The following is a 27,932-nucleotide window of genomic DNA, read 5'->3' as shown; positions in this document are numbered from 1 at the left end:
GAATAACAAAATCCCAGATACGCACGAATTTTATTTTAAGTTTCGCTTTCGACTTGACCTTCACTATTTCATTTCTAAGCAAAACAACAATTTGTGTAACCTTAACGACTCTTATGATTTCTTTATGTAAGCTTTTTTATGTAAGTCTTTTTGCTGATTCTTTTGTATTATCTGTTACGGTATTGTAAATAAATACAATGAAAAGAAGAAAAAAAAACAATTGAAAAACATGATCAGTTTAGGAAATTATTTCAAATAAAGGAATATTCAGCAATGTGTCTGAAGATAAAAGAATACTATTATTTTTTTTAAATCTGACACTCATATTTGAACATTTAATCTCCTAATTAAAGTTTTCTTGAGAGGTTTCAATCCTCGAAGATGATACATTTGTTTTCCATGGATACTACCAATGGCTCGTTTCGTCCAGTTGCTTTGTCTTTCTCATAACGAATAATATCTGTTCATTTTACAATGGTTTCGAGAGAAATCACAAGAAAGACTATCCGTCATCAACTCAAGAGGATGGTAGAATTTTCATCTCAACATATTGGATGTTGCAGTAAGTTTTACAACTAGAGAAGATTCCTTCCCCGTTGCCTCCATTGTATACACCGTTGAGGTTGTGAGCCGTACAAGTTGACTTGCATCGGCTGCTGTACTGGAATTGATGGCAACAGCCATTACTACGACAAGAAGAGCACCACTTATTCGAGTGCCACCAGCCACTTATGTGCTTCTCTGCGCAGTTGAATTTACCACATCCGTCATTGTCTCGGTCATGCGTGCTGAATTGTTTTCCTCTGCTATGATTGAAATAATAACCTGTGAAGAAAAACAGCAAGAACCATCAGTGGTTAATACTTGGCCATTAAACAATAGCGTAAGTATCGTAATAAATTGCAGAAAATTTTGTTGGGTCATGAAATGAGTAATATAGTAAACTAGAATGAAGGGGGGAGGGGGTGGGGTATGCATATTGAATTGAAATGTTTCTTATAGTTAATGGGATAATTTCGCGATCAATAGATATCTCATGCACTGTTGTATTAGTTTACCCTCTAAATGGATGTGACTGTAAGAGGATCATTGATCTTGATTGAAATTAACTGATGTATATTAATATAAATTCTGTAATCTTGCATATTAAATGAAACTATTGTCTATTGATATTAAATATTATGATTAAATGAGTAAATATGGTATTTGGTCCGAACGGAGACCTAAATCATGGGCTTTCTATTAAATAGTTTTTAGTTATTATATTCACATTTTTAAATTTCATTCTATGTCTCAGGTTGTTCTTGTCTTGAAACACGGTGTACGGCTCTTCTTGCTATAATTATTTCACATATGTTATAAGAAATATTTATTCTGCTAGTGGAATATGTTCACTGCAAGCCCTCAATAATTTATTTCTCTTTTACTAGTTCTGTGAAGATATATGGTCGTATTTCTCTTCCGTAATATTTCCTGTTCTTAGATTGATGCTTTCTCATTCAGAATACATTCTTGTTCATCGACTAGTCAGACTACTTCAATATTTTGTCAAAGATACCAACAGTATCCAATGGGAGGTTAAGGAAACGGTCCAGCCTGGGAGAGGCAACACCTTATTTGCTCTTTCAAGATTATAAAACCAAATTGGCAAACATAAAAAGGTTTCTTCATATCAATTGCCACTAAATTGAGATGATTGATAGGGAGAGACAAATAAACAGCAATATGGTATTTTGTATTACTTCATCACTTGTTCTGTTTCCATCGCTTTTTTGCCTTCTAATTAATGCGTGCGAATGATCCTACATAACCTGAAATCGATTTTAAACAATATCATAATCTCGTCGATACAACCGGAGAACATGTTAAGTGTGTGTGTGTGTGGGGGGGGGGGGTGGGGGGATGTTACACCCAACCCTCTTTTTGAGGGTTTCTGATGAAGTGTACTTCGTACATATTTTGTAGGTAATAAGAAGTGCTATAACTGTGACGACCATTTTCTCAGGAAGTTTATTGTGAACATACCAGTAACTTTAACTTGACATATTATACTAGGCAAGACGCAAATATCCAACTTCCAACAAACCTGTATATCCACTGTGACTGCCCAGTTTATTCATTTTGTAGTTGTTGCTTTCAGACTCGATTTGAAATTCCGCATATTCAGCATATTTAGCCGATCCACTAGAAGTAGTGATGTCAAAGCGAAGCTTGTAGTTCCTTTGGTTCGTCAAGTAATGAAGCTTTTCATTTCCTAACCATAAGTTCTTGCTGTCACCAAACCCTTCTTTGTACGCAGTCCAGTTTTGATAAAAACTAGTAGAGCCATCGGTACGTCGTTGAAGCACCTGAAAAGATAGCGGATAAAAATAATGAAATAAAGATAGTTATTGGAGTAGTTAAAGCATGCCAACACACACACAATTCAAGAAAAACCGCAAGACTATATTTTTATAAAATAATGTTTCAGTATGACAAACTTAAGACTTTCTTTGTTTAGTTTTTCTTTACAGGGGAGGACATTTTTAGGATTGTCAAAATTTGCATCTACAAAAGTATTTTTAATATATTCATTTCCTGGTAAGGAATTATAAAGTGCAACCAAACCGAAAACAGAAACTCGAACTTCCATTACCGTCTACAATAGACTAAATCATAATATCTCACAGAAACGTAGTTGAAACATTCCTATTTTGTAAATCAAGACTTACGGTCCATCCTCCACCGTTTTCCATTTTACAAGATACGTTGAACGGTAAACCATGCCATCCAGTAGGCATGATTGTATAAACGCCATCTTGTCTATATCCAGCGTCATAAACATCCTGGCAGTCTTTATACGACAAGGATACACAAGTTTCACCGTCACCTTCGTATCCCTCATTACAATAACACTTTCGTACTCCATCTCTGACATCACACACAGCATTGGTAATACATATGTAGTCTGCACAGGTCAGTTGGTTATTGCTACAAGAGCACTTTCGTGTGCAGTCATTGTTAACGGATGCTTCTCCATTCTAGCATTGAATTGATGCAAAAAGAAACAAGGCATTTATATCAAACGATAATTTGTTTCTGTGGCTTCGTTTGAATAGTCACGTGATATTGAGATCAGTCATGCAAATACTCACTGTTATAAACAAGTTGGCCTCTGTAACGATACACACGCATTCACTCGCATTGGTACAGTCACTTCCTTGCTGTAAGAAACCAACTGGACAGGTGCAACCCTCACTACCCAAACAGTGTCTGTTACAAGCTGATTGTCCGTTGGGATCTTCACATGTTCCCTGGCAACTGCAGGTTGCGTTGATCATGTTCTTAGGACATGTAGGGATCGATGTACCTAGGCAGCACAAACGTAGACTATCTTTAAATACAATTTTAATTTTGAATTGCAATTCATGTGTTATTCCCTATCAGAAATGTGGTAAGATTTACATAAAAATAGTAACAACGATATTATTTCAAATATTATTAAGATTACTGAAAAGGACACAGTGGTATAGACCTACAATGTAACAAATTCACTCATAGTTTAACAGTTAAAAGTTTTGGCAAGTTGCCTGAATAATTTGGGGCAAAATTACAAATAAAATTTAAAACAAATTAAATATTCAGTTGTAGCGTAAATGCCCAACCATTACTTGCTACTTACACAGTTTTGAGTCTGTGTTATCACAACCATGGTTTGTAACATTTAGTGATGTCTATGGGGCTTTGTCTTCTATGATGTAGGTGATTGCCATTTGGTTTGCCCATATTTTTACTGTAGTAATTATTGGTATGATTTTGCCTGAACAACCAACAGCAAATACACATTCCCAACGAATTACCAAACTGTGATAGAAGTCTATTGACAGTCTACGGATTTTTTGGATTAATTATCACTATTTAAGTATTTGTTGAGAGTTTTATTTGCTCCAATGGTATGGGATTTATGGGAACAATAGAAGAACAAACATCACAAAATACAGCTATTTGGACTCATAACGTCATAACTTATGGAAAGCTTCTGCGTCCACGCCGACATTTGATTGTTACACCACATATATACAAATCTTTTTGTCGCCAATACCGAAGATGGTAAGTCTGACCCATTTTTATTATTGCTTTTTAGAACGTCTGTAACAAAGGTAGGGAGAGATCAAAGTAGTCTCAGTAGATTCTCCCGTTCCTATGCCAAATGAGAAATCCAGTTGTTATTGTTAAATGCTTATTCTTTATAATAAGTTGCGGTTGTATGCAATCTCCAAAAAAAAAATACTACTGATCAAATATTCGATGTAAGTTTTATATGAACAAAATACAAGATAGCGCTTTACAAGTTAAATGTTATGCAAGGTGGTTATTAAACATCCCTTTTTTCTACTAAACTAAACTATGTTGTCGGACGAAACGAATTCTTAAAGCAATACCACTCTTATGGGCATGGACGTTTGTATATATGCATGTTTACAAGCTAGTACCTCCTAATATACTTAAGTACATATACCCACTTGGTAGTGTATTAGGGCTACCAACAGCTTATGTAGATGGTATATGTATGCATGCATGGTTACAACATATAACCTTCTAATACGCAATAGAAAATATACCCACCTGGTGGATTATTAGTGCTACCAACAGCTTCTGTGGATGATATATGTATGGCTTGCATGCATGGTTACAACAGATAACTTACAAATATGCAAAAGTACGTATACCCACCTGGTGGATTATTAGTGCTACCAACAGCTTCTGTGGAAGGTATATCCTCTGATGTTTGTGCAGTTGAAGAGGCCAAGATATCCTCAGTAGTTGTTGTAATTCCTTTGCATGAGGAATATGTTGAAGAGAAATATATGATCTAAGTTTGTGTTCATTAGGTTTGTAACTTATTTGACCGTAGTCAAGTAGACTATTATATAACAATATCTTTCTAACAAGAGCTTTTTAAGAATAATTTGGGTCAATAAGAAATGATATTTCTTTGGGATAGCCCTTAAAGTTTGTACTTTGTTCCCTCTTTAGTTAAAATGTTGGCTTAATTTATGTTTATCGGAGTACATCCCACACCCCACCCCTCCTCAATACTCTTGTTATATTTCACTTGAAAATCTAATTAAGGACAAGTACATTTGCATAAGTGCTACCAACAGTTTCTGTAGATGGTATATGTATGCATGCATGGTTACAACAGATAACTTATAAATATACAAATGTACGATAACCCACCTGGTGGATTATTAGTGCTACCAACAGCTTCTGTGGATGATGTATCCTCTGATGTTTGTGCATTAGAAGAGGTCAAGATATTCTCAGTAGTTGGTGAAATTCCTTTGCCTGAAGAATATGCTTAAGACAAATATATGATCTAAGTTTGATTTCATTTGGTTACTACCTTATTTGACCGTAGTCAAGTAGACTGATACATAACTATATCTTACTAACTAGATCCTTTTAAGAATAATTTGGGTCAATAAGGAATGGGATTTCTTTGGGATAACACTAAAAGTTTGTACTTTGTTCCCTTTTTATCTGAAATTTGGCTTAATTTATGTTTATCGGAGTACATCCCACACCCTCCCCTCCTCAATACCCTTGTTGTAATTCACTTGAAAATCTAATTAAGAGCAAGTACTTTGCATTAGTACTACCAACAGCTTCAGTAAATGGTAAATGTATGCATACATGATTACAACAGATAACCTCCTAATATGCTAAAGTAAATATACCCACTCGGTAGTGTATTAGTGCTACCAACAGCTTCTGTAGATGGTATATGTATGCATACATGGTTACAGCAGATAACCTCGTAATTAGTAAAAGTACGTATACCCACCTGGTGGATTATTAGTGCTACCAACAGCTTCTGTGGATGATGTTTCCTCTGATGTTTGTGCAGTAGAAGATGTCAAGATATTCTCAGTAGTTGGTGAAATTCCTTTGTCTGAAGAATATGTTGAAGACAAATATATGATCTAAGTTTGATTTCATTTGGTTAGTACCTTATTTGACGGAGTCAAGATACATCACAATATCTTACTAACTAGATCTTTTTAAGAATAATTTGGGTCAATAAGGAATGAGATTTCTTTGGGATAACCCTAAAAGTTTGTACTTTATTCCCTTTTTATCTAAAATTTTGTCTTAATTAATGTTCTTCGGAGTACATCCCACACCCCTCCTCTCCTCAATAAAGTACTTTGCATTAGTGGTACCAACAGTTTCTGTAGATGGTATATGTATGCATGCATGGTTACAACAGATTGACTTCTAATATGGAAATGTACGTTTACCCACTTGGTAGTGTATTTTAACTACCAACAGCTTCCATGGATGGTACATGTATGCATACATGATTACAACAGATAAACTCCTAATATGGAAAAGTATGTATACCCACCTGGTGGATTGCTTGTGCTGCCAACAGCTTCTGTGGATGGCATATCCTCTGATGTTTGTGCAGTTGAAGAGGTCAAGATATCCTCAGTAGTTGGTGAAATTCCTTTGCCTGAAGAATGTGTTGAAGACAAATATATGATCTACGTTTGATTTCATTTGGTTAGTACCTTATTTGACCGTAGTCAAGTAGACTGTTGTATAACTATATATTTCTATCAAGAGCCTTTTAAGAATAATTTGGGTCAATAAGAAATGAGCATTCTTTAGATAAACCTGCACATTTGTACTTTTTCCCTCTTTAATTGATATTTGGCTGAATTTATGTTTATCGGAGTACATCCTACTCAGCTCCCATCCTCAGAATCCTTGCTGTAATTCGCTTGAAATATAATTTAGTAAAACTAGTTTATGACGCGCAACCCGGTACAAGAAATGTTATCAAATAATTTTCGTAAGAATCATTTTGGAAATATGTTTGCCTGACTTAAAAATGTAAACCTTTCTGGCATCATCTTTCTATTCATACGCATGTTTATTTCACAGTAGAACAACCATCGCATTGGTTACTAAAAAAAAAGTATTTCAATTTACCTTCAGATAATACATGCTGGCTGATAATTAGCAAATTGAAGCAACACAGTAATATGGAACCAATAAAAATATTTGATTTGAAACTATAAAGTAGCTTACTATATATATTTAATTTGTTCATTCAATAATGTTTGTTTGAAAAGTTTAAAAACTTGTTCGTCAGAAAGCAAACAATATTTGAAGGACAATTGTTGTGTATGAACACGATAATTGTTCAAAAGTTAAAGAGAGATTGCTAAAGGTATAAGCGCATTACATTTATACATGAAATGCCGATATTCATATAAATCCGGGAAGCCTTATAATGCATTGAATCTTAACTTTATTAAGTTCGGCTCATTTCTTATGATATATTTATGTTATTTATGCTTTAAGAACCATACAACTTCCTTTCAATACTGCTGAATCGTTATAGAAGCCTTTTGTTCATTGGTAGGAAATTAAAGCTTTGTTCTGTGTTCAGAGATGAGTCCTAAGATGTAAGCGTATTAAGTGAAATTATAGAAAAATGTTAATATGGTATTTTGGGCAGGTTTATTAAAATCATTCCACACAACTCGTCTGTTATGTCTAGGGTGTCACTTACCGATTATAAAAATGCCATCTTTAACATGAAAGAATAACAGAATCCAATGAATGTTAACATCTATATACTTGATGCTTTTACTTGACAATAAAAGTAAATATAATATCATATATGTACAGTTTCAACTCTGCCATGGCTCCCAGTCATCATAAAATAGTTTAATATTTATGCTCAGATAAACACCCTCACCTGTGAATGATTTTGGTGTTGCGGTTGTCTTAACACCCCCAAATTTGATGACATCACAATCTCCTTTGTCTTTGATCCACTTTACAGCGCCATTCTCGTCAATTGTTGTTGTGTAATAGCAAGTCTTTCCTTGAAGAGGAATAATAATGACGTATTTAGAATATATATATATATATATATATATATATATATATATATATATATATATATATATATATATATATATATATATATATATATATATATATATATATATATAACACAAGGGATAAATTCATGAAAGATATGATTCCTTTCCTCCTTGTTACCTATATTTATTTTTCTCGATAGGTATTGTCCTGAGAAAATATGCTAGTTGATTATAAAAGTTCTTGCTGTTTGCAAAATTTATGGTGTATTTTTTGACGCTAGCATATATTGCTATGAGTGACATTCAGTAAATTTGTTAAAACGATATGTTTAGCCTCCCATGTATGAATGATTGTGAAACATATTAACCTTCTTTTACGTCAATAAATTCATTTTTTTTAAGTCAAAGCATTTTTGAAGATATTTATTAAAATAATCTGTATTTTATAAACACGAGTAAATTTAATAAATTTCAGAGATCTTAGTTTGTTCAGATCGCTGAATTATTTAGAACTATATTGTAGACTTCTAAAACAAACTAAACTTAATGCTTTCACACTAACAAAACGGTATAGCTTGGTTACGATTAATAACCTACTGTCACAAATAAGCGCATCTAGTCACGTTTAGCATATGAGGTAACGTATTATATCACATGTTGCTTAAACTGTCGATTAGATATATATTTGTGTCTTGAAAGAAACACATTGAAAGGCTTAGCAAATATGATGATTTTTGAAAAGTTATGTCTATGTTTAATGTTTCATGCTGTTGTTTATTGCCTTAGGTGAACATTTGACGTCAATATCAAACCCCCAAATGCTTGAAAATTATGACAATTTTCTGAAATTGATGTGGAAATAATGTAGCGGGATTTATTTTACAATTTACAATTGCTATGTTCAGTATACAGCGACTAAACAGCGACAGAAATGTATCATCTACTCCTTCATAGAATTCTAAACCTCCATTTTGTTGCAGCATTACTCAAAAACAGAAATATAATATATATCGAAATTACGTCAATAACAACATGGCATACAATGGATAACTTAATTTTGATTTCACTGAACCGATAACAACTTGTAAAAGACACTTATTTATTTAGAGTTCCAAGATAAGAAAAGTCTAATCGTCATCAACTTTGCTAGTGTTATTGCCATCATACTTTTTGTACATATTTTATGACAGATCTATTAAAAAAATAAAATAATCATGTTACGCATCATCCTGAATTAATCTTTGAAACAGCCTGTTTTGTTGGGAAAAGATGGAGTTGAAACGTTAATAGATGTAGCTTACCCTCGGTCCATTCGAGCAGTAAATAAATTCCGCAAACCACGGCGGCAATTATTGTGAACGGCTTCATGATTCCTTCCGAGACGTCTCAAATCTACGAAGTAAATAGTTGGAAAACAGACGATGCAAGCTAAGAATCACATCAAGACAACTGAACTGATTGTCAAGTGTGAATATACTTTATGTATACCTGTAACTCATAGCAACCCAGAACCATTAGGTTACGTTTCAAATATGGCCGCCAAAGCGATGAATATGCATAATGTTTTATAGTTACGATGGATATATATGAATATTGAGTGATACAAATATACGTTTATCATTATTAAAATGTAACACTTACTTATAAATGTTAGAAATATAATATCTTATTTTTATTTTGAAAATGTTACAGAGAAAATAAAAACTGGAAGTTAGCGCCATGCGTTTTGGTACAAGGTTTATAAGTTTGAATCTTTAGATTTCAGTATATTATAGTTATATTGGTAGTCCCACACAAATGCAGTTTAGTGACAGCGTTAGTTTTTATTTCGTTTCGCCCTTTTTCGTTTACCCTTTTGCTGTTTACCAGCTACTACAAATCGCCACCAATGAAGAAAATAATATAATTTTATTTTAATTCGTTCTAATTCCATCAATGCAAATTTCACTTAATTAGCATCATACTTTCATTGTGTTACATTTTGTACTTTTCATTCGACTGCCAAGTATTGCTGACGTAGGTAAATATAGTTTCTAAAACGTTACTCCTTATTTGTCAATGATGCGTCATATCTTATTTCTCTGGTTTTCTCTAAATATATTTTCTTTAGGAGTAAACATGGATTTTCGTTATAATATATATACATATATATATATATATATATATTTTATTTCTCTATTATTTCTCTGGTTTTTCTACACACACATATATATATATATATATATATATATATATATATATATATGTATATATATATATACATACATATATATATATATATATATATATATATATAAATAAATGTTTATATATTCCGAATTGATACGATATTTAAACCACGATATCCCTCCCATACACAATACTGCTACATTTTCAGTGATCTACCAGACAGGGGGGGGGGGGGGAGGTTTGCTTTAAAGATGTGGCACACTTGGCGCCTCGTACTCACCTTTCGCAATCAAGAGGAAATCGGCGCCTTCTGGGCCTAATGCTTCCGGCGCACAGGACCAATGCTGCAGCGGTAAATCGGTACGCCCGGACCCAGTGGTTCAGAAGTGGTTCATTGCATATGCTTTCTGTCCTATGAAAGCATTACAGACTTAAGATAATGTTTGTGGGTTTGTGTTCCATTAAAGATAGGACGATTCCTCCTAAGACTAATCTCAAGCGTCGAGACAGATACGCAAGTATAGGACAATATTCATGTATGTACATCATAACCTACAAACTATACGGTATACGCAACCAATGATGTCGGTTTTACAACGATTATGGAGCAAAGCTCCGCGTATAAGAATAAGCTAAGGAAAAGGTGAAGAAAGTGTTTTCCATTAAGGCAGTATTCTGTCTACTAATTAATTTTTATACTCATATCCAGGTCTCGCATAAACCCCATGGGAGTCCGTGGTGGTGGGGTGGGTGGTTAACCATTCCCTATATGCGCAATGTACACTGTTACCTTCAATTTATACATGTAAATCTGTAAATGGACCTGCATCTCATAAAATTTGATTCGCTGTTCTTTTTATGTAGATAACATTGTAAACAATATAATTAACATAAATGTTCAGTGACGGGATAAAATATTGAAAATAAATCTTGATTTGCACATAATAAAGTATGTCCGTTACAAGTATATGAGGACACGATAACTTTTAATAATATTTTCTGGAATATACACGTCTACGAGGAAATATTACATTAAAAAGTGAAATCATTAGTCCTATAATACAACCATTTAGACACTTTCAAAATTAATCATCAAGAAAGATTATTTTGTCTCTGAAAGAACTCTTTACATTTTCCTTCCAAATTCGCTTTCTATACCGTGTATAGGCCATAATTAACACGACTGAACCTTGCTCATTTTTATTAATAATAGGCCTATATGAAAGCATTGATAAAGCCATATGACGATTAAAATATCAATATGGAAACATAATAACAAAATTCTAAGAATAGATATATTTACCTCAAAGTAGATTTACCATGATTGTGGTGATAATAATAATAATATTGAAAAAATGTAATAATGTAAAGAGATACAGGAAACCTCCCCCGTTTTATACCGTATCATGTTGAGTTTATGAATTGCTTGTTGAATCACTTGAATGGCCAATTGAAACAAACATTTCTGAGAAGTGTGTCTTTAAACTGTTCATTGTGTACAAATTATCATTATCAAATTATCATTATCTTGCTAGAAGCAACCACGGCTTCAAAATTCTACATTATTAAAAAAAAAAGGGTCGCTCGCTTCAAGGTTATTACGACCTCATAAAAATCATAGCCTGAATTTAGTTCATTTTGTGCGATTACTGATTTTTAATTGTTCCTCTTGTAAACATATAAGACGACATAATTCTCGGCTCATCGGTCGAAGAGTCTTGTCAAGTCAAACTTAACGTTACGTTTAATAAATCAATTATTGCTGCCAGTGTTTAACGACAGGCTTTCTTATATAACCTTTTCTGAATTGCATACAAGATGACGGTTGTATTATTGCTTATACGTATAGTAGAAGATGTAGAAATAAAAGTACCGTATATGAACAAGATTATCGAGTTCGAGGAAGAGGGAAATGTAAGAGGGTGAGAAGGGGAGAGGAGATGTAATAGGAGGAGAAGGGGGTGAGGGGTGCGCGAGGGTGACAAAGGGTGAGTGAGTGTCCAAAGTTAAATCAGTAAACTGTATGCTTTATCATAATTGCATTTATAGGTCTTTATGATCACATTTTCAAACGGTGACGCCCCACACTCCACCGTATCCCTGCTCCTAGAAGAATATGTCCAATTGTCAATATAACAATTGACCTATATATATATATATATATATATATATATATATATATATATATATATATATATATATATATATATATATCATGTTGATCTCTAGATGTAGAAAGAAAAGTACCGTATATGAACAAGATTATCGAGTTCGAGATATATATATATATATATATATATATCTCTATATATATATAAAGATATATATATATATATATAGATATATATATATATATATAGATACTACCACTGGAGGGGGGGGGGGAATCCGCTCCCAAAATCTCACTCGATATGACATCCAATAAGCACTGCAACATTATAACATTTCTATTTGAATTAATATAGAGCGTTATCCTTCAAAAAAAACACGACTACTGTAGAAAGGATAAAGTCATTAAATCATATCATCTAAATGTCATCAATGACATTTACCCAAACATGCGTTATGATGATATTACCAAGTATGTTGTCTATTTCATTGCTAATGAACTGTTTCATCTGGCAAGCTACGCGTGAAATCGGCTCGTCCGATGGAGCGGCTCGTGGAGTGGCTCGGTGAAGCGCCTCGAAAGCGGCTCGTCCGGTGGAGCAGAGGAAGAACAAGAATGCCAAAACCCGAATAATGGTGAACTATATATTCTTGGACAGGAAGAGGCAAGAGGAAACTCTGGTAGATGTCCGCAGCGGTTGTGACGTGCAAATCGATCAGCCGACCTGAGTATAGGGGCGAAAGTTGTATCGAACCATTTAGTAGCTGGTTCCTTCCGAAGTTTCCCTCAGGATAGCTGGTGCTTGTAAGAACTCGTGAACAATTTTATCTGGTAAAGCGAATGATAAGAGGCCTTGGGCCGAAACTAAAAGTGTTAGCTCAGTGGTTAACGTCGGTGCCTTCCAATCATAAGGTCCCCGGTTCGAGTCACTCCAAGATTAATGTATGTGGTCCAGTTACAGAGTTGTTGACATTTGAAAATTCATCATCATTGGACGTTAAACGAACGAATCTAAGAGACTGACGTCGGTCAGCTTGCGGCTTTGATAAGCCAATGAGGCTTCTACGCGAGTTTCTGCTAGCAGAAGGTTCTAAAATACATACATACCTACATACAAATCAAGATATCTGGTTGACAGTATAACAAGAAGCAATTATAAATAAATTGTAGCGTAGTAAAATTTAGTCGACCGTACAAAGTTAGACTTTAATTATCGTAACGTGAACCAACAAGAAATAGTTTTGTATGTAGCAAAACATCATGTTCCTTTTCTTCCCATTAACGTCACTTTTGTGGCCAGTGGTAAAAAATATGAATCCCACAAATAAGTCCTGTCCCTCCCTCTCTAACACTTACGTACCATATCCCTCTCAAGCAACACTATTGGTAAATTGATATTATTTTCGAGAAATACAACCTTTCATATAAAATCTCCTAGTCACTCATCTTAATACAATTGTAACACAGATTGAATAATGGATAAGATGCCCAATTTTTTGTCAGCTTAAAATAACCGTACAAACTTGTTCGCGTGGCGCCCTCTCTTTGTCTGCATTCGACCGCTAACAGAGTTGTGTAGTTTAAGTCCCCCAACTATTTACAACTAATCCGTCTTCGCGTGATTTCCTGTCATTACATTCTTTATAAATGCCCTTGTAAACAGGTCAGCAGTTTTTACTTCAATCAATAGATATGATAACATTTTCATAGAAAGACAGTGTCTGTTAAAGACAGAAGTAATCCCTACAATTAAAGCTACGGTATTCGAATACAGCTGAAAGGCCGCTTAACGTATTTAAATTCGATGCTCTTAGAATCGCTATAGCATTTGAATTGCTAGAAGAGAGTTGTATCATCTTTAGCGATCCACCGACTTACAAGACACATATATTTTTGGCTACACTGAGATTTTGAGAAGTCAGTAATTGTGGATTCGATATAATTTTAGATGAATATAATTTTAACGAGATCTGTGGTCAATGCTTTGATCGTATACTAAACGGGTTCAACACACATTAATGTAGGACTGGGAAAGACATGGGGATGTATATGGGTAGGTAGGCAGAGATTGTTACCCCTATCGAAGTAGTGTTTTATAAAAGAAAATCACAACAATAATTTCAAGGCAAAAACATTTAATGTTATTTAATGTTACCAAAATTCAATGATATCTACCCAGTGACACAGTATATGAGACATTGAACAATGTAATGCAACGAACATATGCATATGTATACAGCATGTACCTTATACAGGTATTCAGAAACTAGTCTTTATAGTCTATAATAGTCTGTGTATTATATATAAAAACTGAATATAAAATCCAAGGAGTATTTATGTCAAATTTGACTCAATAATGTTAATATAAACAAAGATTATTCGTGAATTACTCATTTCAGTCATTGATCAGCTTACGCAATCACGTCATTTTTCAATTACCAGGAAGCGAGTACCCGAGAGATTGTTCTGAAGTCCGTGACTATCTCATGAAGTTCTCATCAAGATTTTCTACTAAGAAGTCTGGAGTTTATCTTATTCAGCCGGACGATGCTCTAGAACCTTTCCGTGTATATTGTAACAACTCGATTGATGGAGGGGGTTGGACTGTAAGTTAAGTTGAAGAATTTCTCTATATTTTGTTCGTCAATTAGAAGGAAATCACACTAGCGGAACCAGCAATATATGCAGTTAAACTGATATAGTTTTATCAAAATTAGTTTGATCAAGCCACATGCTGACATGAGAGAGAGTGGGTCTGAGAGTGGGTTTGTGTGTGGGTCTGAGAGTGGGTCTGTGTGTGGGTCTGTGAGTGGGTCTGTGAAGTCTACAGTTAGAATCCCTGTCTATGTCCCTAAAAACTCTGTTAACCCGTCGAAATGTGAGTTTCTGCATTTAAATATTTCATATATTCATTTGTGATAATCTGCTAAACTCAGAAAGAGTTATCTACGGGACATTGACAAGTACTAACGTGGATTAAACAAAATGAGTCCTTGTGAATAGGATTTTGGGGAAGATAGGGAACATAGTTTTTATCAGAAGGCTGTTTGTATAAACCACCTCACCTGCGCCTTTCCATTTAAGATATTGACTTTTTGAATAAATATGCTAAATTCCCGCAGAGAATGCTCCTTTCATGAAACTTGCTGATGACGTCATTTCCTAAATAGCTGATGATTCCATTCCATTCTGAAAATAAGGCTTCCTCATTGACCCGCGCTCCATGGCTGTAGTCTCTGACCAACCACTGCCTCTATCCCTTGAGAGTGTATGCCATAACGATTAATGATCTCAAGGAGCGAATCAAGAAAAAACTCCTTACAAATGTAAACCATAAGTAGGAAAATGTAAGAACAACTCAAACTAAAGCACTGGTCAGACTAAACTCAAACGAAAGCACGGGTCAGACGGCAAAACATTTTCCTATGCTGTAAACCCGTTTAAAGTACGCAAGAATTTATACATAAGTTATTTATTTCAACAACGAGTAAAAGTGATGCAAAGTTGCAACCGTATACTTAAATTGCAGCTTTAAGTTTTCACTTTTATTCAACCGCCTTCTCAAATAAATCGCATTCGACAGATAATCCAGCGTCGCGTTGACGGGTCCGTAGATTTCTTCCGTGAGTGGTACGATTACAAACATGGATTTGGTTTTCTGAACGGGGAATTTTGGTTAGGTAACGACAAAATCTCTCTCTTGACGAATCAAAAGAAGTATGAGATTCGGATTGATATGAATAACCAACACGACGTTCCTTACTTTGCCATATATGATCGATTCCGAATCAGTGACGAGAGCAGTAAATACAGACTGGTTGAGCTCGGACAATACTTGCCGGAAAGTACATGTTAGTATTTTGTTCTACTCAATACCTTTTCAAAATATATATGCTTAAGTATTTTCGTTTTATTTAAATATGCAATTGAGAACGACGGAATAATTAATATATCGATAAGAATAGGAATTGAGAAATCGGTAAACAATAAGAATGAAACAATGTCTTATAGAATTGAGGTTGGGACAACAAAAACTAAGAGGTGGTTTTCAACTACCAGTGTGGCATATTTCTCTTTTCCATATTGATTTCTGGCACAGGAATAACAATATAAAGAATATTTTACAATTAATTTTTGTATAAGATTAAACTTAAATATATATTTTCAATAAATATATGCAATTCTCTCTGCACACAGATTGATCACGTACCTATACCTTGTTTGGTTATCGGTTTAATTCTTTTTTTCATATTTGGTTACAGGCACAGACTCATTTGCAATTCACAGAAATATGTCCTTCACAACTACCGACAACGATAATGACAAACACGGTACTGGTAATTGTGCCTTGTCACAGGGCAGTGCCTGGTGGTACAACCGATGCGACGAATGTGATCTCAACTCTCGCTATTTCTTTCGCACTGGTGACTTTGTGGATGCTTGTATTGAATGGACTGGCCTTCCTGGGGGAAACTGTAATCTGAAATTTACCGAAATGAAAGTTAGACCTCTTTAAACTACACCCCACCACGGCCCCTTTTTTCATTCCTTTTTGGGCTAAAAATTGATTGTACCTGACAGTGTTCTTTATGCTACTACCGAGCAATACTCGGGCTTCTTCTCACATATGGTACTTCACCAAACTCTGTGGTGCCTTTCTCTTTCTTTTTCTCCATATATATCAAAACAAATACATGGATCAACTTTAATATTTTACATTGCATATTGGTTTTCTTTCTGTATTAATTTAGTAGCACTGTGATCAATAATACTATACTGAAGTTGATATTATGATTGCAAAGATCCAACCAATATACGGCATGCTTAAGTTTCGTGAGGCCATGGGGTATCTTCTACACCCACTTCCCCACCCCTAATCCGGTGCTTTCTCATTAAGGTAACGAAACATACCATGGTCTCTTCTCTACCTCCTCCCTGTGTCATTTCTGTTCTGCTTGGCAAACACCAATAAGTCTGATGTTGTTGTACGCTGCTAAACTTATTACAGTAATCAACTATAGAGCTTATACAAGCAAGGATAATCGTTTATAAGTACTGAATCACTACAACAAAATATTAAAAAGGAGCAAAGAAATTGTCATGGCTAGAACTGGCTTCGAACCAGTGGCGTTTGGATAACAGACACAGCGCAGTACCAACTGGGCTATCCAGCCCTTAGTTGTTTGAAATGCCCACAGCCAGTTCTTTGATGTGGGTGCCAGTCAGAAGCCGCAGTATGTTGCTACCGTTTAACAAGGGATCACGCCTAAGTTTCTGTCGGACACGACCGAAAAAGAGGCAAGGGAGATATTTCAAGAGAAATTCGGCTTTAAATATATAGTAATTGTATATATTGCATGGTCATATAGGGAGCTCACCATCTAAGGGCTGGAAACTGAATTTTTGAAGCGGTGTGCTTGTAATCCAGCGGCCACAACCCCGTTCCTAGTAGCCATACAAACATTCTTTGCATATCCATTGTCTAAAATTTCAGTCAGTTTGTCTTTTATAAATATGTTTTATAAAATAAATCATTCCCTAGAGTAGGAAAGTGGCTACATAATTACAGATAGTTTGCTTGCACATTTCATTTTCCCCTTGATTTTACTATGAAAAATCACAATACATTATACTTTCTAAATTTCTTCGGTAAATTTCCAAATCCTTCTCAGTGGATCTCCTCATTGACTCCGTGCCTTGGGGAAACCAATTATCCCCTCTCGTCAGGTCTTATCTCGTGCTTATTCAGGGTATAAGATTGCGTTTCAAATTGTAAAAAAAAAACTGAGACTACCATCCTCTTTGCACTTTGTGGAAATATTACCTTAGGATCAATGACTTCATAAATATCATTTCATCAGTTTTGTTTAGTACAATTATGTGGTTCCACCGACTCCTATTGCTAACAATTTTGATATAAAATAACTTATTTTGGAATCGTTGATTGGATATGAGTGTCTGTTAAATATTATATTTGATAGACAAAAAGCATGTAGAATAACTTATATCAAAATGAGACCATATTTATGTTCTATTAACACAAACATGAAGATTGAATCATTTACCTCCGAATTTTTCGACAAACATTTTGTGTTAAGCTCATGATTTATTTGATTTTCCAATTGCTAGAATAAATTGTTAACATGGGAAAAGTTCATTCTTTAATTCCTTATTGTTATAAGAGGTTTATTTCCATATAATACATATCCAGGCACCCGGTACACACATAGAACACAGCTACCTACTGTAAATCTTAATGTTTTGTACCAAAGTATAAACTTGATCTACTATAACACGATAGCATGTGTTATTCATATTACAGTAAGAACTAAGGATATGTGTAGTCCCAACCAATCCATTTTGAATCATTTGTTGGGATTACACTTATCCTCAGTTCTTGCTGTTAATCTACTAGCACATACTACCGATTTATCATATTTATCAGCACGATCCAGTTTCTACTGTGGTACAAAGTTTTAAGATTTACAGTAGTTACTGTAATCTCTGTGTGAATCGACTTCAGGTACGGCAACACACTCAATTACTTTTGACCATTCACCAGTTCACAACGGCAAAGTCTCAAAAGTACCCCTTTTCATAAATTAGGAGTGCTGTATTTTTTAACGAAAAGTATCTTTCCCCATACATTTTCTTAATGAAAAAGTGCCTTTGTGTTATTAAATTGACCTTTCGTTACGAAATTCAAACAGTTGTAACACGAAATTGTCCTTTTAAAATCGGTGAAATGCTAAATAAAAAAGTAGACAGTCACGCCGCCTGATTACAATACATCCAAATAGTGAAATTTGTCGTACAGAATGTACAGAGGGTCCATTTTAATAACAGAATTAAGGTAATCTTAAGACTTTCGATTCCGCCCCCCTCCCTCCCCAGATTGCACCCATCTCTAGTCCTCTCTGATCTTTGAGTATCTATTAAGGAAACTTTGCTCCTTCACTTAATTCCACACACTGATGCGCACTTATTACACATATCGTAACTTTTCAGGAAGCTATGCGGTCCAGATATTTTTTTATAAATCCAGGAAAACCTCTCCGCTGCACATTATTAGAAGTTAACTCTTGGATGGTTTGAGACAGCGTTCCACAACAAGAAATTTAAAGGCAAGTGGAACGAATTGATAAGGGAACGAACTGTCCTGAGTTGAGTGAAGGCTTCATTTCCTCCCAAACATTAGGCTAAATAATAATAATAATTATTAATAAACTAACACAATGAAAGTATGACGCAAGATAAGTGAAAGTAACATTGCTGGAAATATAACCAAATAACCCATGGCTATACAGGAAGCGGATTAAGAAGCAAAGAATAGGAAGAATGGATTACAAACGTTAGTGGAACTGGTAGTTATTTAGGGGTACCAAGTCTTTGTTGAGGCCGGTGGTGTGTAACTTAATACGAGAGATTTACGTTCAGTTATGGATTTCTAGTTAGAGACAATTAAAATACATTTTAGGTTCTAAAAGAATGTAAATGAAGATTGAAATTTTCGGACATCCTGCAAAATTATCACAAATGAACTTTTTTTTTGTGATTATTGAAAACGTAAGCCGAACAGAGAACCTGTTTCACCTACATAATTACCCTCTTTGCAAAGTACACAGTAGAATATGTAAATGACATGATCAGAATTTTGTACTTTTCATTCCACTGCCAAGTATTGCACACGAAGATTCCAATATTTTTTTTCTAAAACAATACTATTTATTTGTCAATTATGATCCATATCTATAATCATTTCTATGAGGAAACGATCTTTATCTCAATCACTTTTTCTTTGTAATCCTTCAGGTGCTTTTCTTATTATTAACTGTACTTTATGGAGGGCTCTTTGTTATATTTGTTATTACGAATATATCTGTAAATGATCAGACAACTTCCGATTGATGGGGTTCAGGAAGTCGTTCAAAGTTCCTGCAATTGAGATATCAGATCTAGCTTCTTACTCACATCCAATGGCGTTTACATTATAATTTTGATTATAAACAAGAACCACTGAAAGGGGACAAATTCGGTCCCGAATCTCATCCAATAAGCACTGCTACATTATAGCTGCGATTCGAATTAGTTTAGGGCGTCACTCTTTCAAACAACACGACTACTTTAGACGAAATGATGAAGTCATGGAATCGTATCATCTGAATGTCATCTTCAAAATTTGATAGATGTTTCACGTTTTCAAGGACATTTTCTCCAAACTTGAGTTTCTATGATATCACCAAGTATGTTGTCTGTTTCCTTGCTAACGAATTGTTCATCTGGCTAGCTAAGCGTGAAAGAAAGATAATTGTTTTATACGTAGCAAAAAAATCATTTTATTCCCATTAACGTCACTATTGTGGCCATTGGTAGAGAAGACGAATCCCAAAAATAATTCATGTTCCTCCCTCTCTCACTCGTACGTACCATATACCCCTCAAGCATGACTATAGGTAAATTGATATTGTTTTCGAGAATTACAACTTTAAATATAAATCTCTCCTATAGTCACTCATCTTAATACATTGTAACACAGATTGAATAATGGATAAGATGCCCAATATTTCCCCTTCTTGTTTGCCAGGTTTCAATATTATCTGCTGTTTTGAGCTAATTACTGAAATGCTCTGCTGTCAGCTTAGAATTACTGTATCAACTTCTCTGGGTGGCGCCCTCTCTTTGTCTGTTTTCGACCACTAACAGAGTTGTCTAGTTTATGTTTCTCCAACTCTCTCTATTACAACTATATCCGTCCGCGTGTAATTTCCTGTCATTCCTTGTTTTTTTTTTAAATGTTCCGTTTAAACAGGTCAGCAGTTTTTACTACAATCAATAGATATAATACCATTTTCATGGAAAGACAGTTCTCTGTTAAAGACATTAGAAGTAATCCCTACAATTAAAGCTACGGTATTTAAATTCGATGCTCTTAGAATCCCTATAGCATTTGGATTGCTAGAAGATAGCTGACTACAATCATGGCGTTTCATCGAGTTTTCGTTTACGTTTTGGGCATTTTGCTGATTCATAATACTAGTTGCGAGTGCCAACGGCAAAGGGTAAGTCAAATAAGTCTTAAGGGTGAAAAACAATTTACTCAATTGCGTTTTGTGGGAAAGAGGGGATGTGGGGCGGGAAAAAGTAAATAGGGAGGAACGGAAGGGGGCGTAGGAGGTGATGGACGTATTCTATAGCTTAGAGTTAAAAGCTGTAAACAACAACCCAATTGGCTGATAGATCAATAACCGCAACGGTGATGCTAAGTTCTGACAACTTGTGATTGATATTAATTTGAAAATCTGTCTCGGCGATTAAAGGTTTGAATGAAATTCTTTTGTGATTCCTTATCAACCTTTAATTGGTAGAACAAAATGCAGGAAAATGGTTATTTTGATTAAATTCCAATCTTCTTCTGAGTAATTCTCGACCCGATTAGTTATACTATCCTAGGACACATCAGAAGTTGTCTGAAACATTACAAGTCATAGAGTAAAGTCACCATGCCATTAGAGAGAAGCTTTCATTTGGCTGATATCAAGAAAACAAATTTGACTAGAAGCTGAACATTTTTTGGTTTATGTTTTTGGAAACTAACATTTACTGACGAACATTTTTGATTAATATTAGTTTTGTTTTTCACTGTTGAATTCCATGCATATAGAGAAATGTGGAAATGGCTGAAGATGGGGATCTAACTGTCAGTACTGGTTAGTATTGTGATTAAATCTATATTAAGTATTTCGTTGGTTATAATGAGTTTTATTCTGAATCACATCCTTTACCGAAAACGAGAAATGAATCAGAAAATCATATTCTTCCTTCCTGCGTATAATGTGCAAATGAGATATCTTGTTTTGTTTCTAATTAAGTCATAATTAAGTCATAAACGTTTTTCATTCCTAACAACCACCAGACCAAGATTAGGTAATATTTAATGAAAATGTTTACATTTTATACTCTCGTTTAATTATGGTTACGTCATTTGAAAGTTGTAGCAACATTAGCGATCCACCGACTTACAAGAAACATATTATTTGGGCTTAATTTGAATACAAAACAAGGGTGATTTATTGTTACCAAAATTCAATGAAATCCACCCGGTGACACAGTATAATGAAACTTTGAACACTGTAATGCAACAAAACTATGAAGACAGCATGTACCTTACACCGGTATTCAGAAACTAACTAGGAACTCTGAATAAAAGTTGTCTTTTGTTCAACTTTTGTGCTTATTTTATTATATGCGGTAGGCATTTGAGTCAATATAGAACCTATTTGAAGCTATTGTACCACAGGTTAACATGGTGAATAATAATAATTCAAACAATGCTAGTATAGTGTTTATAAATTTTGTCATTTTCGAAGAAGTAGAAAAACCAGTCGACACGAAGATAGATTAAAACCTCATGAATAGTCTATAAATTAGAGGACACAATAAAATGTAAAAACTGAATATAAAATCCGTGGTATATTTACGTCGAATTTCATTCAATAATGTTAATAAACAAAGGGTATTTGTGAATTACTCACTTCAGTCTTTGATCAGCTGACGCAATCACATTAAATTCTCACCAACCAGGAAGCGATTACCCGAGAGATTGTTCTGAAGTCCGTGACTATCTCATGAAGTTCTCATCAAGATTTTATACTATGAAGTCTGGAGTTTATCTTATTCAGCCGGACGATGCTCTAGAACCTTTCCGTGTATTTTGTAACAACTCGATAGATGGAGGGGGTTGGACTGTAAGTTCCAGTTTGAGAATTTTTTTCTATTTTGTTTGTCAATACCGCTAGCGGAACCAGCAATATATGTAGTTATACAATTCATGTAATTTCAACCAAAGATTTGACAGTGTATATATCGTGATAGTTAACGTAAAACATGTGTTTATCTTACGGCTATAAACTTTAAAGGTTTTGGTGGGTATTGCAGAGGAGTCGGGAGCTTATGGGAAGAGGTGGGATTCACTCCTAAAAGATTGTTCACCCCCAGGCTGGATTTAATACCCTGTGGAATAAAGAGTTTGAGGAGCAGTCAGCTGTTGGTGACCTTACTGATGTCTGACTTTATATCGGGTGACAGGCAATGATGCAAAATAACAACTGTACTTAAAATGTAGCTTAAAGTTTCACTTTTATTCAACCGCCTTCTCAATGAATCCCATTTGACAGGTAATCCAGCGTCGAGTAGACGGATCCGTAGATTTCTTCCGTAAGTGGTACGATTACAAACATGGATTCGGTTTTCTGAACGGGGAATTTTGGTTAGGTAACGACAAAATCTCTCTCTTGACGAATCAAAAGATATATGAGATTCGGATTGATATGAATAACCAACACGGCGTTCCTTACTTTGCAAAGTACGATCGATTCCGAATCAGTGACGAGAGCAGTAAATACAGACTGGTTGAGCTCGGACAACACTTACCTGAAAGTACATGTTAGTATTTTGTGCTTCTTATAGAATTTATTAACTCAAACAATGATAGGAAACCCCTTCACCATGACCCTAACGTTATATCATTTCATAATATGTTAAAAGTTTCAACAAACTAGTTTTATCGAATATAAGAAATTAATTGCTTTGATTTGTACTCCTAGTTTCGAATTATTTAAATACTTATATGCTTATTTGATCACAGGGAGTAAGATTACTGCAGAGAAATAAATTGTGTTCGTTCAATTGTATAAGTCTTATGAAATAATCTATACTACTTGACAATCTGGATTGTTTAGTTATTACTGGTCAACAACTCAACATGATTGGTTAGACTGAAAACAATAGAAAATTTAGCCGACTCGCGCATCCTTTAAGAAGCAAATCTGCAATACAGGTTCATTTATATTAATATTCGGACAGGTGAACTTTATTTGGAATGATGTTCTTGGGTTATTTCAGTGGCTTATGTTGATTGAGTAATACAACTATTGACATTGTCTGCCTCTTTAGGTAAAAACCAGATCCATGTAGCACATTTTGTGACGAAGATACGATTTTTGTTTTCGACTTTGGTGATATTTTGTGGATAAAACTGGCATCAACAGAGTACATGATGTCACCACGGCAATTCAGCTGAAATGTCTTTTTCCCTTTTACAATCATTAACTCACTAATTCACAGAGGAAAATAATGTTACAAAAAAAAGTTGCATTTTAATGAAATTCTAAATACAGAGAATATTAACAGCCAAACACATTCTTTAAATGAATCACTTTTCAAGGACAAATCAAGAAAAATACGATAAAACAAAAAAGTAAATATTTTGAAGCACATTTGCAATGATGACATCACAAACCTTCAAACTTCGATAAACTCCGGAGAAGAATCGAGGGTTTTGCCAGGCGAAACAGGTTTCATTCAATTAACCATATCTTGAGTTTGGGACCAAAACAATTGAAATGTAGTTTTCAATTATCAGTGTGGCATATTTCTCTTTTCCATATTAGTTTCTGCCACCGGAATAACAATTTGCAGAAAGTTATACAATTTACCATTTTATTAGATTGAATTTGGCAAATATACTTTGAATACATTTGCACGTCTCTCTGTACATAGATTGATCACGTTTCTTACTAACTTAATTATACCTAGTTTTATTTACTTTATTAATTCTTATTAATTTGGTTTTCATATTTGGTTTTTGTACAGGCGCAGACTCATTTGCAATTCACAGAAATATGTCCTTCACAACGTACGATAATGATAATGACAATGACCTTAGTGGTCCTTGTGCCTTGTCGCAGGGTAGTGCCTGGTGGTACAACCGATGCGACGAATGTGATCTCAACTCTCGCTATTTCTTTCGCACTGGTGACTGGTGGGATGCTTGTATTGAATGGACTGGCCTTCCGGGGGGAAACTGTAATCTGAAATTCACCGAAATGAAAGTTAGACCTCTTTAAACTTCACCCCACCACCGCCCCTTTTCTTTCTTCGATCCCTTTTAATTGCGATATTGATTTGTACCTGATGTCCTTTATGTTATTAACTAGCAATACTCGGGCTTCTCCTCACATATGGTACATTACCAAATCTCTGGTGCATTTTTCCTTCATATATATCACAACGTTGCCCTTAATCAACGTAATCAATATTTATATTTCGTTTTCATTTCTCATTCTGAATAAATCTAGTAGCACTATATGTGGTTAATAATACTGTACTGTTGATATTATGATTGCAATGATCCAATTAATATTCGGCATGCTTAAGTTAGTATCGTTAGGCCATGGGGTATCTTCTACACTCACTTCCCCACCCCTAATCCGGTGCTTACTCACTAAGTTAACGAAACATACCATGATCTCTTCTTTACCCCAGCCTCCCCTCTTATCATTCCTGCTTGACAAACACGTAGTATGCTGATGCTGTACGCTGCTAAACTGATTTATGAGCGTAAACGTCTATAGGGCTTATACAAGCAATAATAACCGAAATATTGAAATCATTAAAACAAATATTACAAAGAAGCAAAGAAATTTTTATTGCTAGAACTGGATTCGAACCAGTGGCGTTTGGATAACAGACACAGCGCACAACCAACTGGGCTATCCAACCCTTAGTTGTTTGAAATCCCCACAGCCAGTTCTTTGATGTGGGTGCAAGTCAGGAGCCACAGTACATTGCTACCGTTTAACAAGGCATCACGCCTAAGTTTCTGTCGGATTCATGCGAAAAGATGCAGGGGAGATATTACATTAGAAATTCTGTTTAAATATATCATGCTATATTAGGGAGTCACCATCTAATGGCTGGATAGCTGAATTTGTGAAGCGATGTGCTTGTAACCCAGTGGCCACTTGTTTGAACCCCGTTTCTAGTAGACATAACATATTATTTGCCCTTTATCGTTATCTAAAATTGCAGTGTTTTCCGTTATGCATTTAGTTTTATAAGTATATTAATAGTTTGTTTTGTAATCGAACTTCATTCCCCAGCGGAGGAACGCGCTGATTTAATTACAGCTAGTTTACTTGCACCATCATATTCCCGAGATTATATTATGACAATCAGCATACATTATTTTTCATAAACTTTGATCCATTTTCAAATTCGTCCCGTGGATATCCTCATTGACCCCGAGCCCTGGGTCACCTATTATCCCCTCTCGCCTGGCCTTAACTCGTGCCCATTCTGGATATAAGATTGCGTATTAAATTGTAGAAGCAAATAAGACTACGATCTTTTTTGCACTTTGTGGAAATATTGCCTCAGGATCAATGACTTCATAAATATCATTTTATCAATTTTGTTTAGTACAATTATTTTGTTCCACCTACACCTATTGCTAACAATTTTGATATAAGAAAACGTATTATGGATTGTATATGAGTGTTTGTTAAATATTACATTTGATAGAAACAAATGTATGTAGAATGACTTAAATTAAAATGAGACCGTACTTATGTTCTGTTGACACAAAGATGGACTCGAGGTTGAAACATTTATCTCAGAGTTTTTGAAAAAAAAAACATTTGGTGTTAAGGTCATGATATATTTGATTCGTAAATTGCTAGAATAAATTGTTAACACGGGAAGACTTAATTATTTAATATCTTATTTTTATTAGAGGTTTAGTTTCATATAAGAAATATGCAGTACGTTGTCGTTTCACAGTGTACGACAACACACTCGATTACTTTTGGCCCTGCACCAGTTCACAGCGGCAAAGTCTAAAAAGTACCCCTTTCCATACATTAGGAGTGCTGTTTGTTTGGTAACGAAAAGTACCTTTCCCCATACATTTTGATGATGGAAAAGTGCCATTTTGTTATTTAAATTTACCTTTTATTACGAAATTAAGACAGTTGTTACACGAAATTGTTGGGAGAGTTCAAGTTATCTTGAGACTTGTCTCCTCAAGAAACAACTACCGAATCCGCCCTACACCCCCCCCCCCCCTCCCACCCCAAATTGCACTCTCTCTGATCCTTCAGTACCTATTGAGGAAACTTTGCTCTTTCACTTAATTCCATTCGTTTATTACACCAACCGTAACTTTTCAGGAATCTTTGCGTTTCAGACATTTTTTTCTAAATCCAGGAAAACTCTCGGCATATTCTTAGAAGTTAACTCTTTTGTGAATTGAGACAGTGTTCCATACAAAGGAAATTGAAAGGCAATTGGAAAGAATTAATGAGGAAACGATCTGTCCTGAGTTGAGTGAAGGCTTCATTTCCTCCCAAACTAGGTTATACTTGTTAAGGAAACTTTTATCTTGATTTCTGTTGGTTTAAGTATATATATAAGCGGATATTTTAAGTGTCTTGTAGAAGAAACTTATCTCATGTCAAGGTAATACAGGAAGTTTCGTACATTGAGAAAGGATTTTTATGTTGGCAAAATGACTGATAATTTGAGAATCTATGAAATAAGTGGTGGCATCAGCATATTTTCATTGTAAATTTACACTTTTTGGGATAAAAGATATTTTGTTTTATAACTATGTACATGATATATCGATCTATGAAGAGAGATAAGTGTTCAAATTATGATTTAAACCTGCATTTTATTCTGATATATTTCATATGATATATTTGGACGAAATTATTGGCGAAATTATAGTCAATCATTATGCATAGGATTGTGTGTTTAGTATTTTCTGTTTGTGAGTCCTACTCAGTGGTAACTGGTCATAAATGTAACACATGTTAAGAATTATAACCCACATCAGATTTAACTGATTAATTGGTACACACCTTTACCAGTTTTAACCGATTAGCCACGAGCCATGAGAATCGGCTGAGTTAGGAATACACTTGAAA

At 34.7% G+C, this 27,932-nt stretch overlaps 3 protein-coding genes across 3 annotated transcripts; 2 read left to right on the top strand and 1 right to left on the bottom strand.

Annotated features, from left to right (window-relative positions):
- Positions 1-232: 232 nt before the first annotated feature.
- LOC139973012 (uncharacterized) lies at positions 233-9,359 on the bottom strand. The gene is made up of 10 exons (XM_071979358.1): positions 9,188-9,359; positions 7,757-7,885; positions 6,392-6,499; positions 5,828-5,935; positions 5,221-5,328; positions 4,714-4,815; positions 3,135-3,349; positions 2,712-3,020; positions 2,087-2,348; positions 233-825 (listed from the first exon to the last, which is right to left on the bottom strand). The coding sequence occupies exons 1-10, from the start codon at positions 9,252-9,254 to the stop codon at positions 518-520; spliced, it is 1,716 nt and encodes a 571-aa protein (XP_071835459.1). The 5' UTR covers positions 9,255-9,359; the 3' UTR covers positions 233-517.
- Positions 9,360-14,591: 5,232 nt separating this feature from the next.
- Positions 14,592-17,113, top strand: LOC139973018 (ficolin-2-like). Its single transcript, XM_071979363.1, has 3 exons — positions 14,592-14,771; positions 15,749-16,016; positions 16,428-17,113. The coding sequence occupies exons 1-3, from the start codon at positions 14,652-14,654 to the stop codon at positions 16,679-16,681; spliced, it is 642 nt and encodes a 213-aa protein (XP_071835464.1). The 5' UTR covers positions 14,592-14,651; the 3' UTR covers positions 16,682-17,113.
- A 3,907-nt stretch (positions 17,114-21,020) lies between these two features.
- Positions 21,021-27,746, top strand: LOC139973016 (fibrinogen-like protein A). The gene is made up of 5 exons (XM_071979361.1): positions 21,021-21,224; positions 21,827-21,872; positions 22,747-22,910; positions 23,340-23,607; positions 24,817-27,746. The coding sequence occupies exons 1-5, from the start codon at positions 21,144-21,146 to the stop codon at positions 25,068-25,070; spliced, it is 813 nt and encodes a 270-aa protein (XP_071835462.1). The 5' UTR covers positions 21,021-21,143; the 3' UTR covers positions 25,071-27,746.
- The last annotated feature ends 186 nt before the right edge of the window (positions 27,747-27,932 follow it).

The sequence above is a fragment of the Apostichopus japonicus genome, chromosome 9 (assembly GCF_037975245.1).
Source record: "Apostichopus japonicus isolate 1M-3 chromosome 9, ASM3797524v1, whole genome shotgun sequence".
Lineage (NCBI taxonomy): Eukaryota > Metazoa > Echinodermata > Holothuroidea > Aspidochirotida > Stichopodidae > Apostichopus > Apostichopus japonicus.
This window is presented reverse-complemented; position numbering and strand designations above follow the sequence as displayed.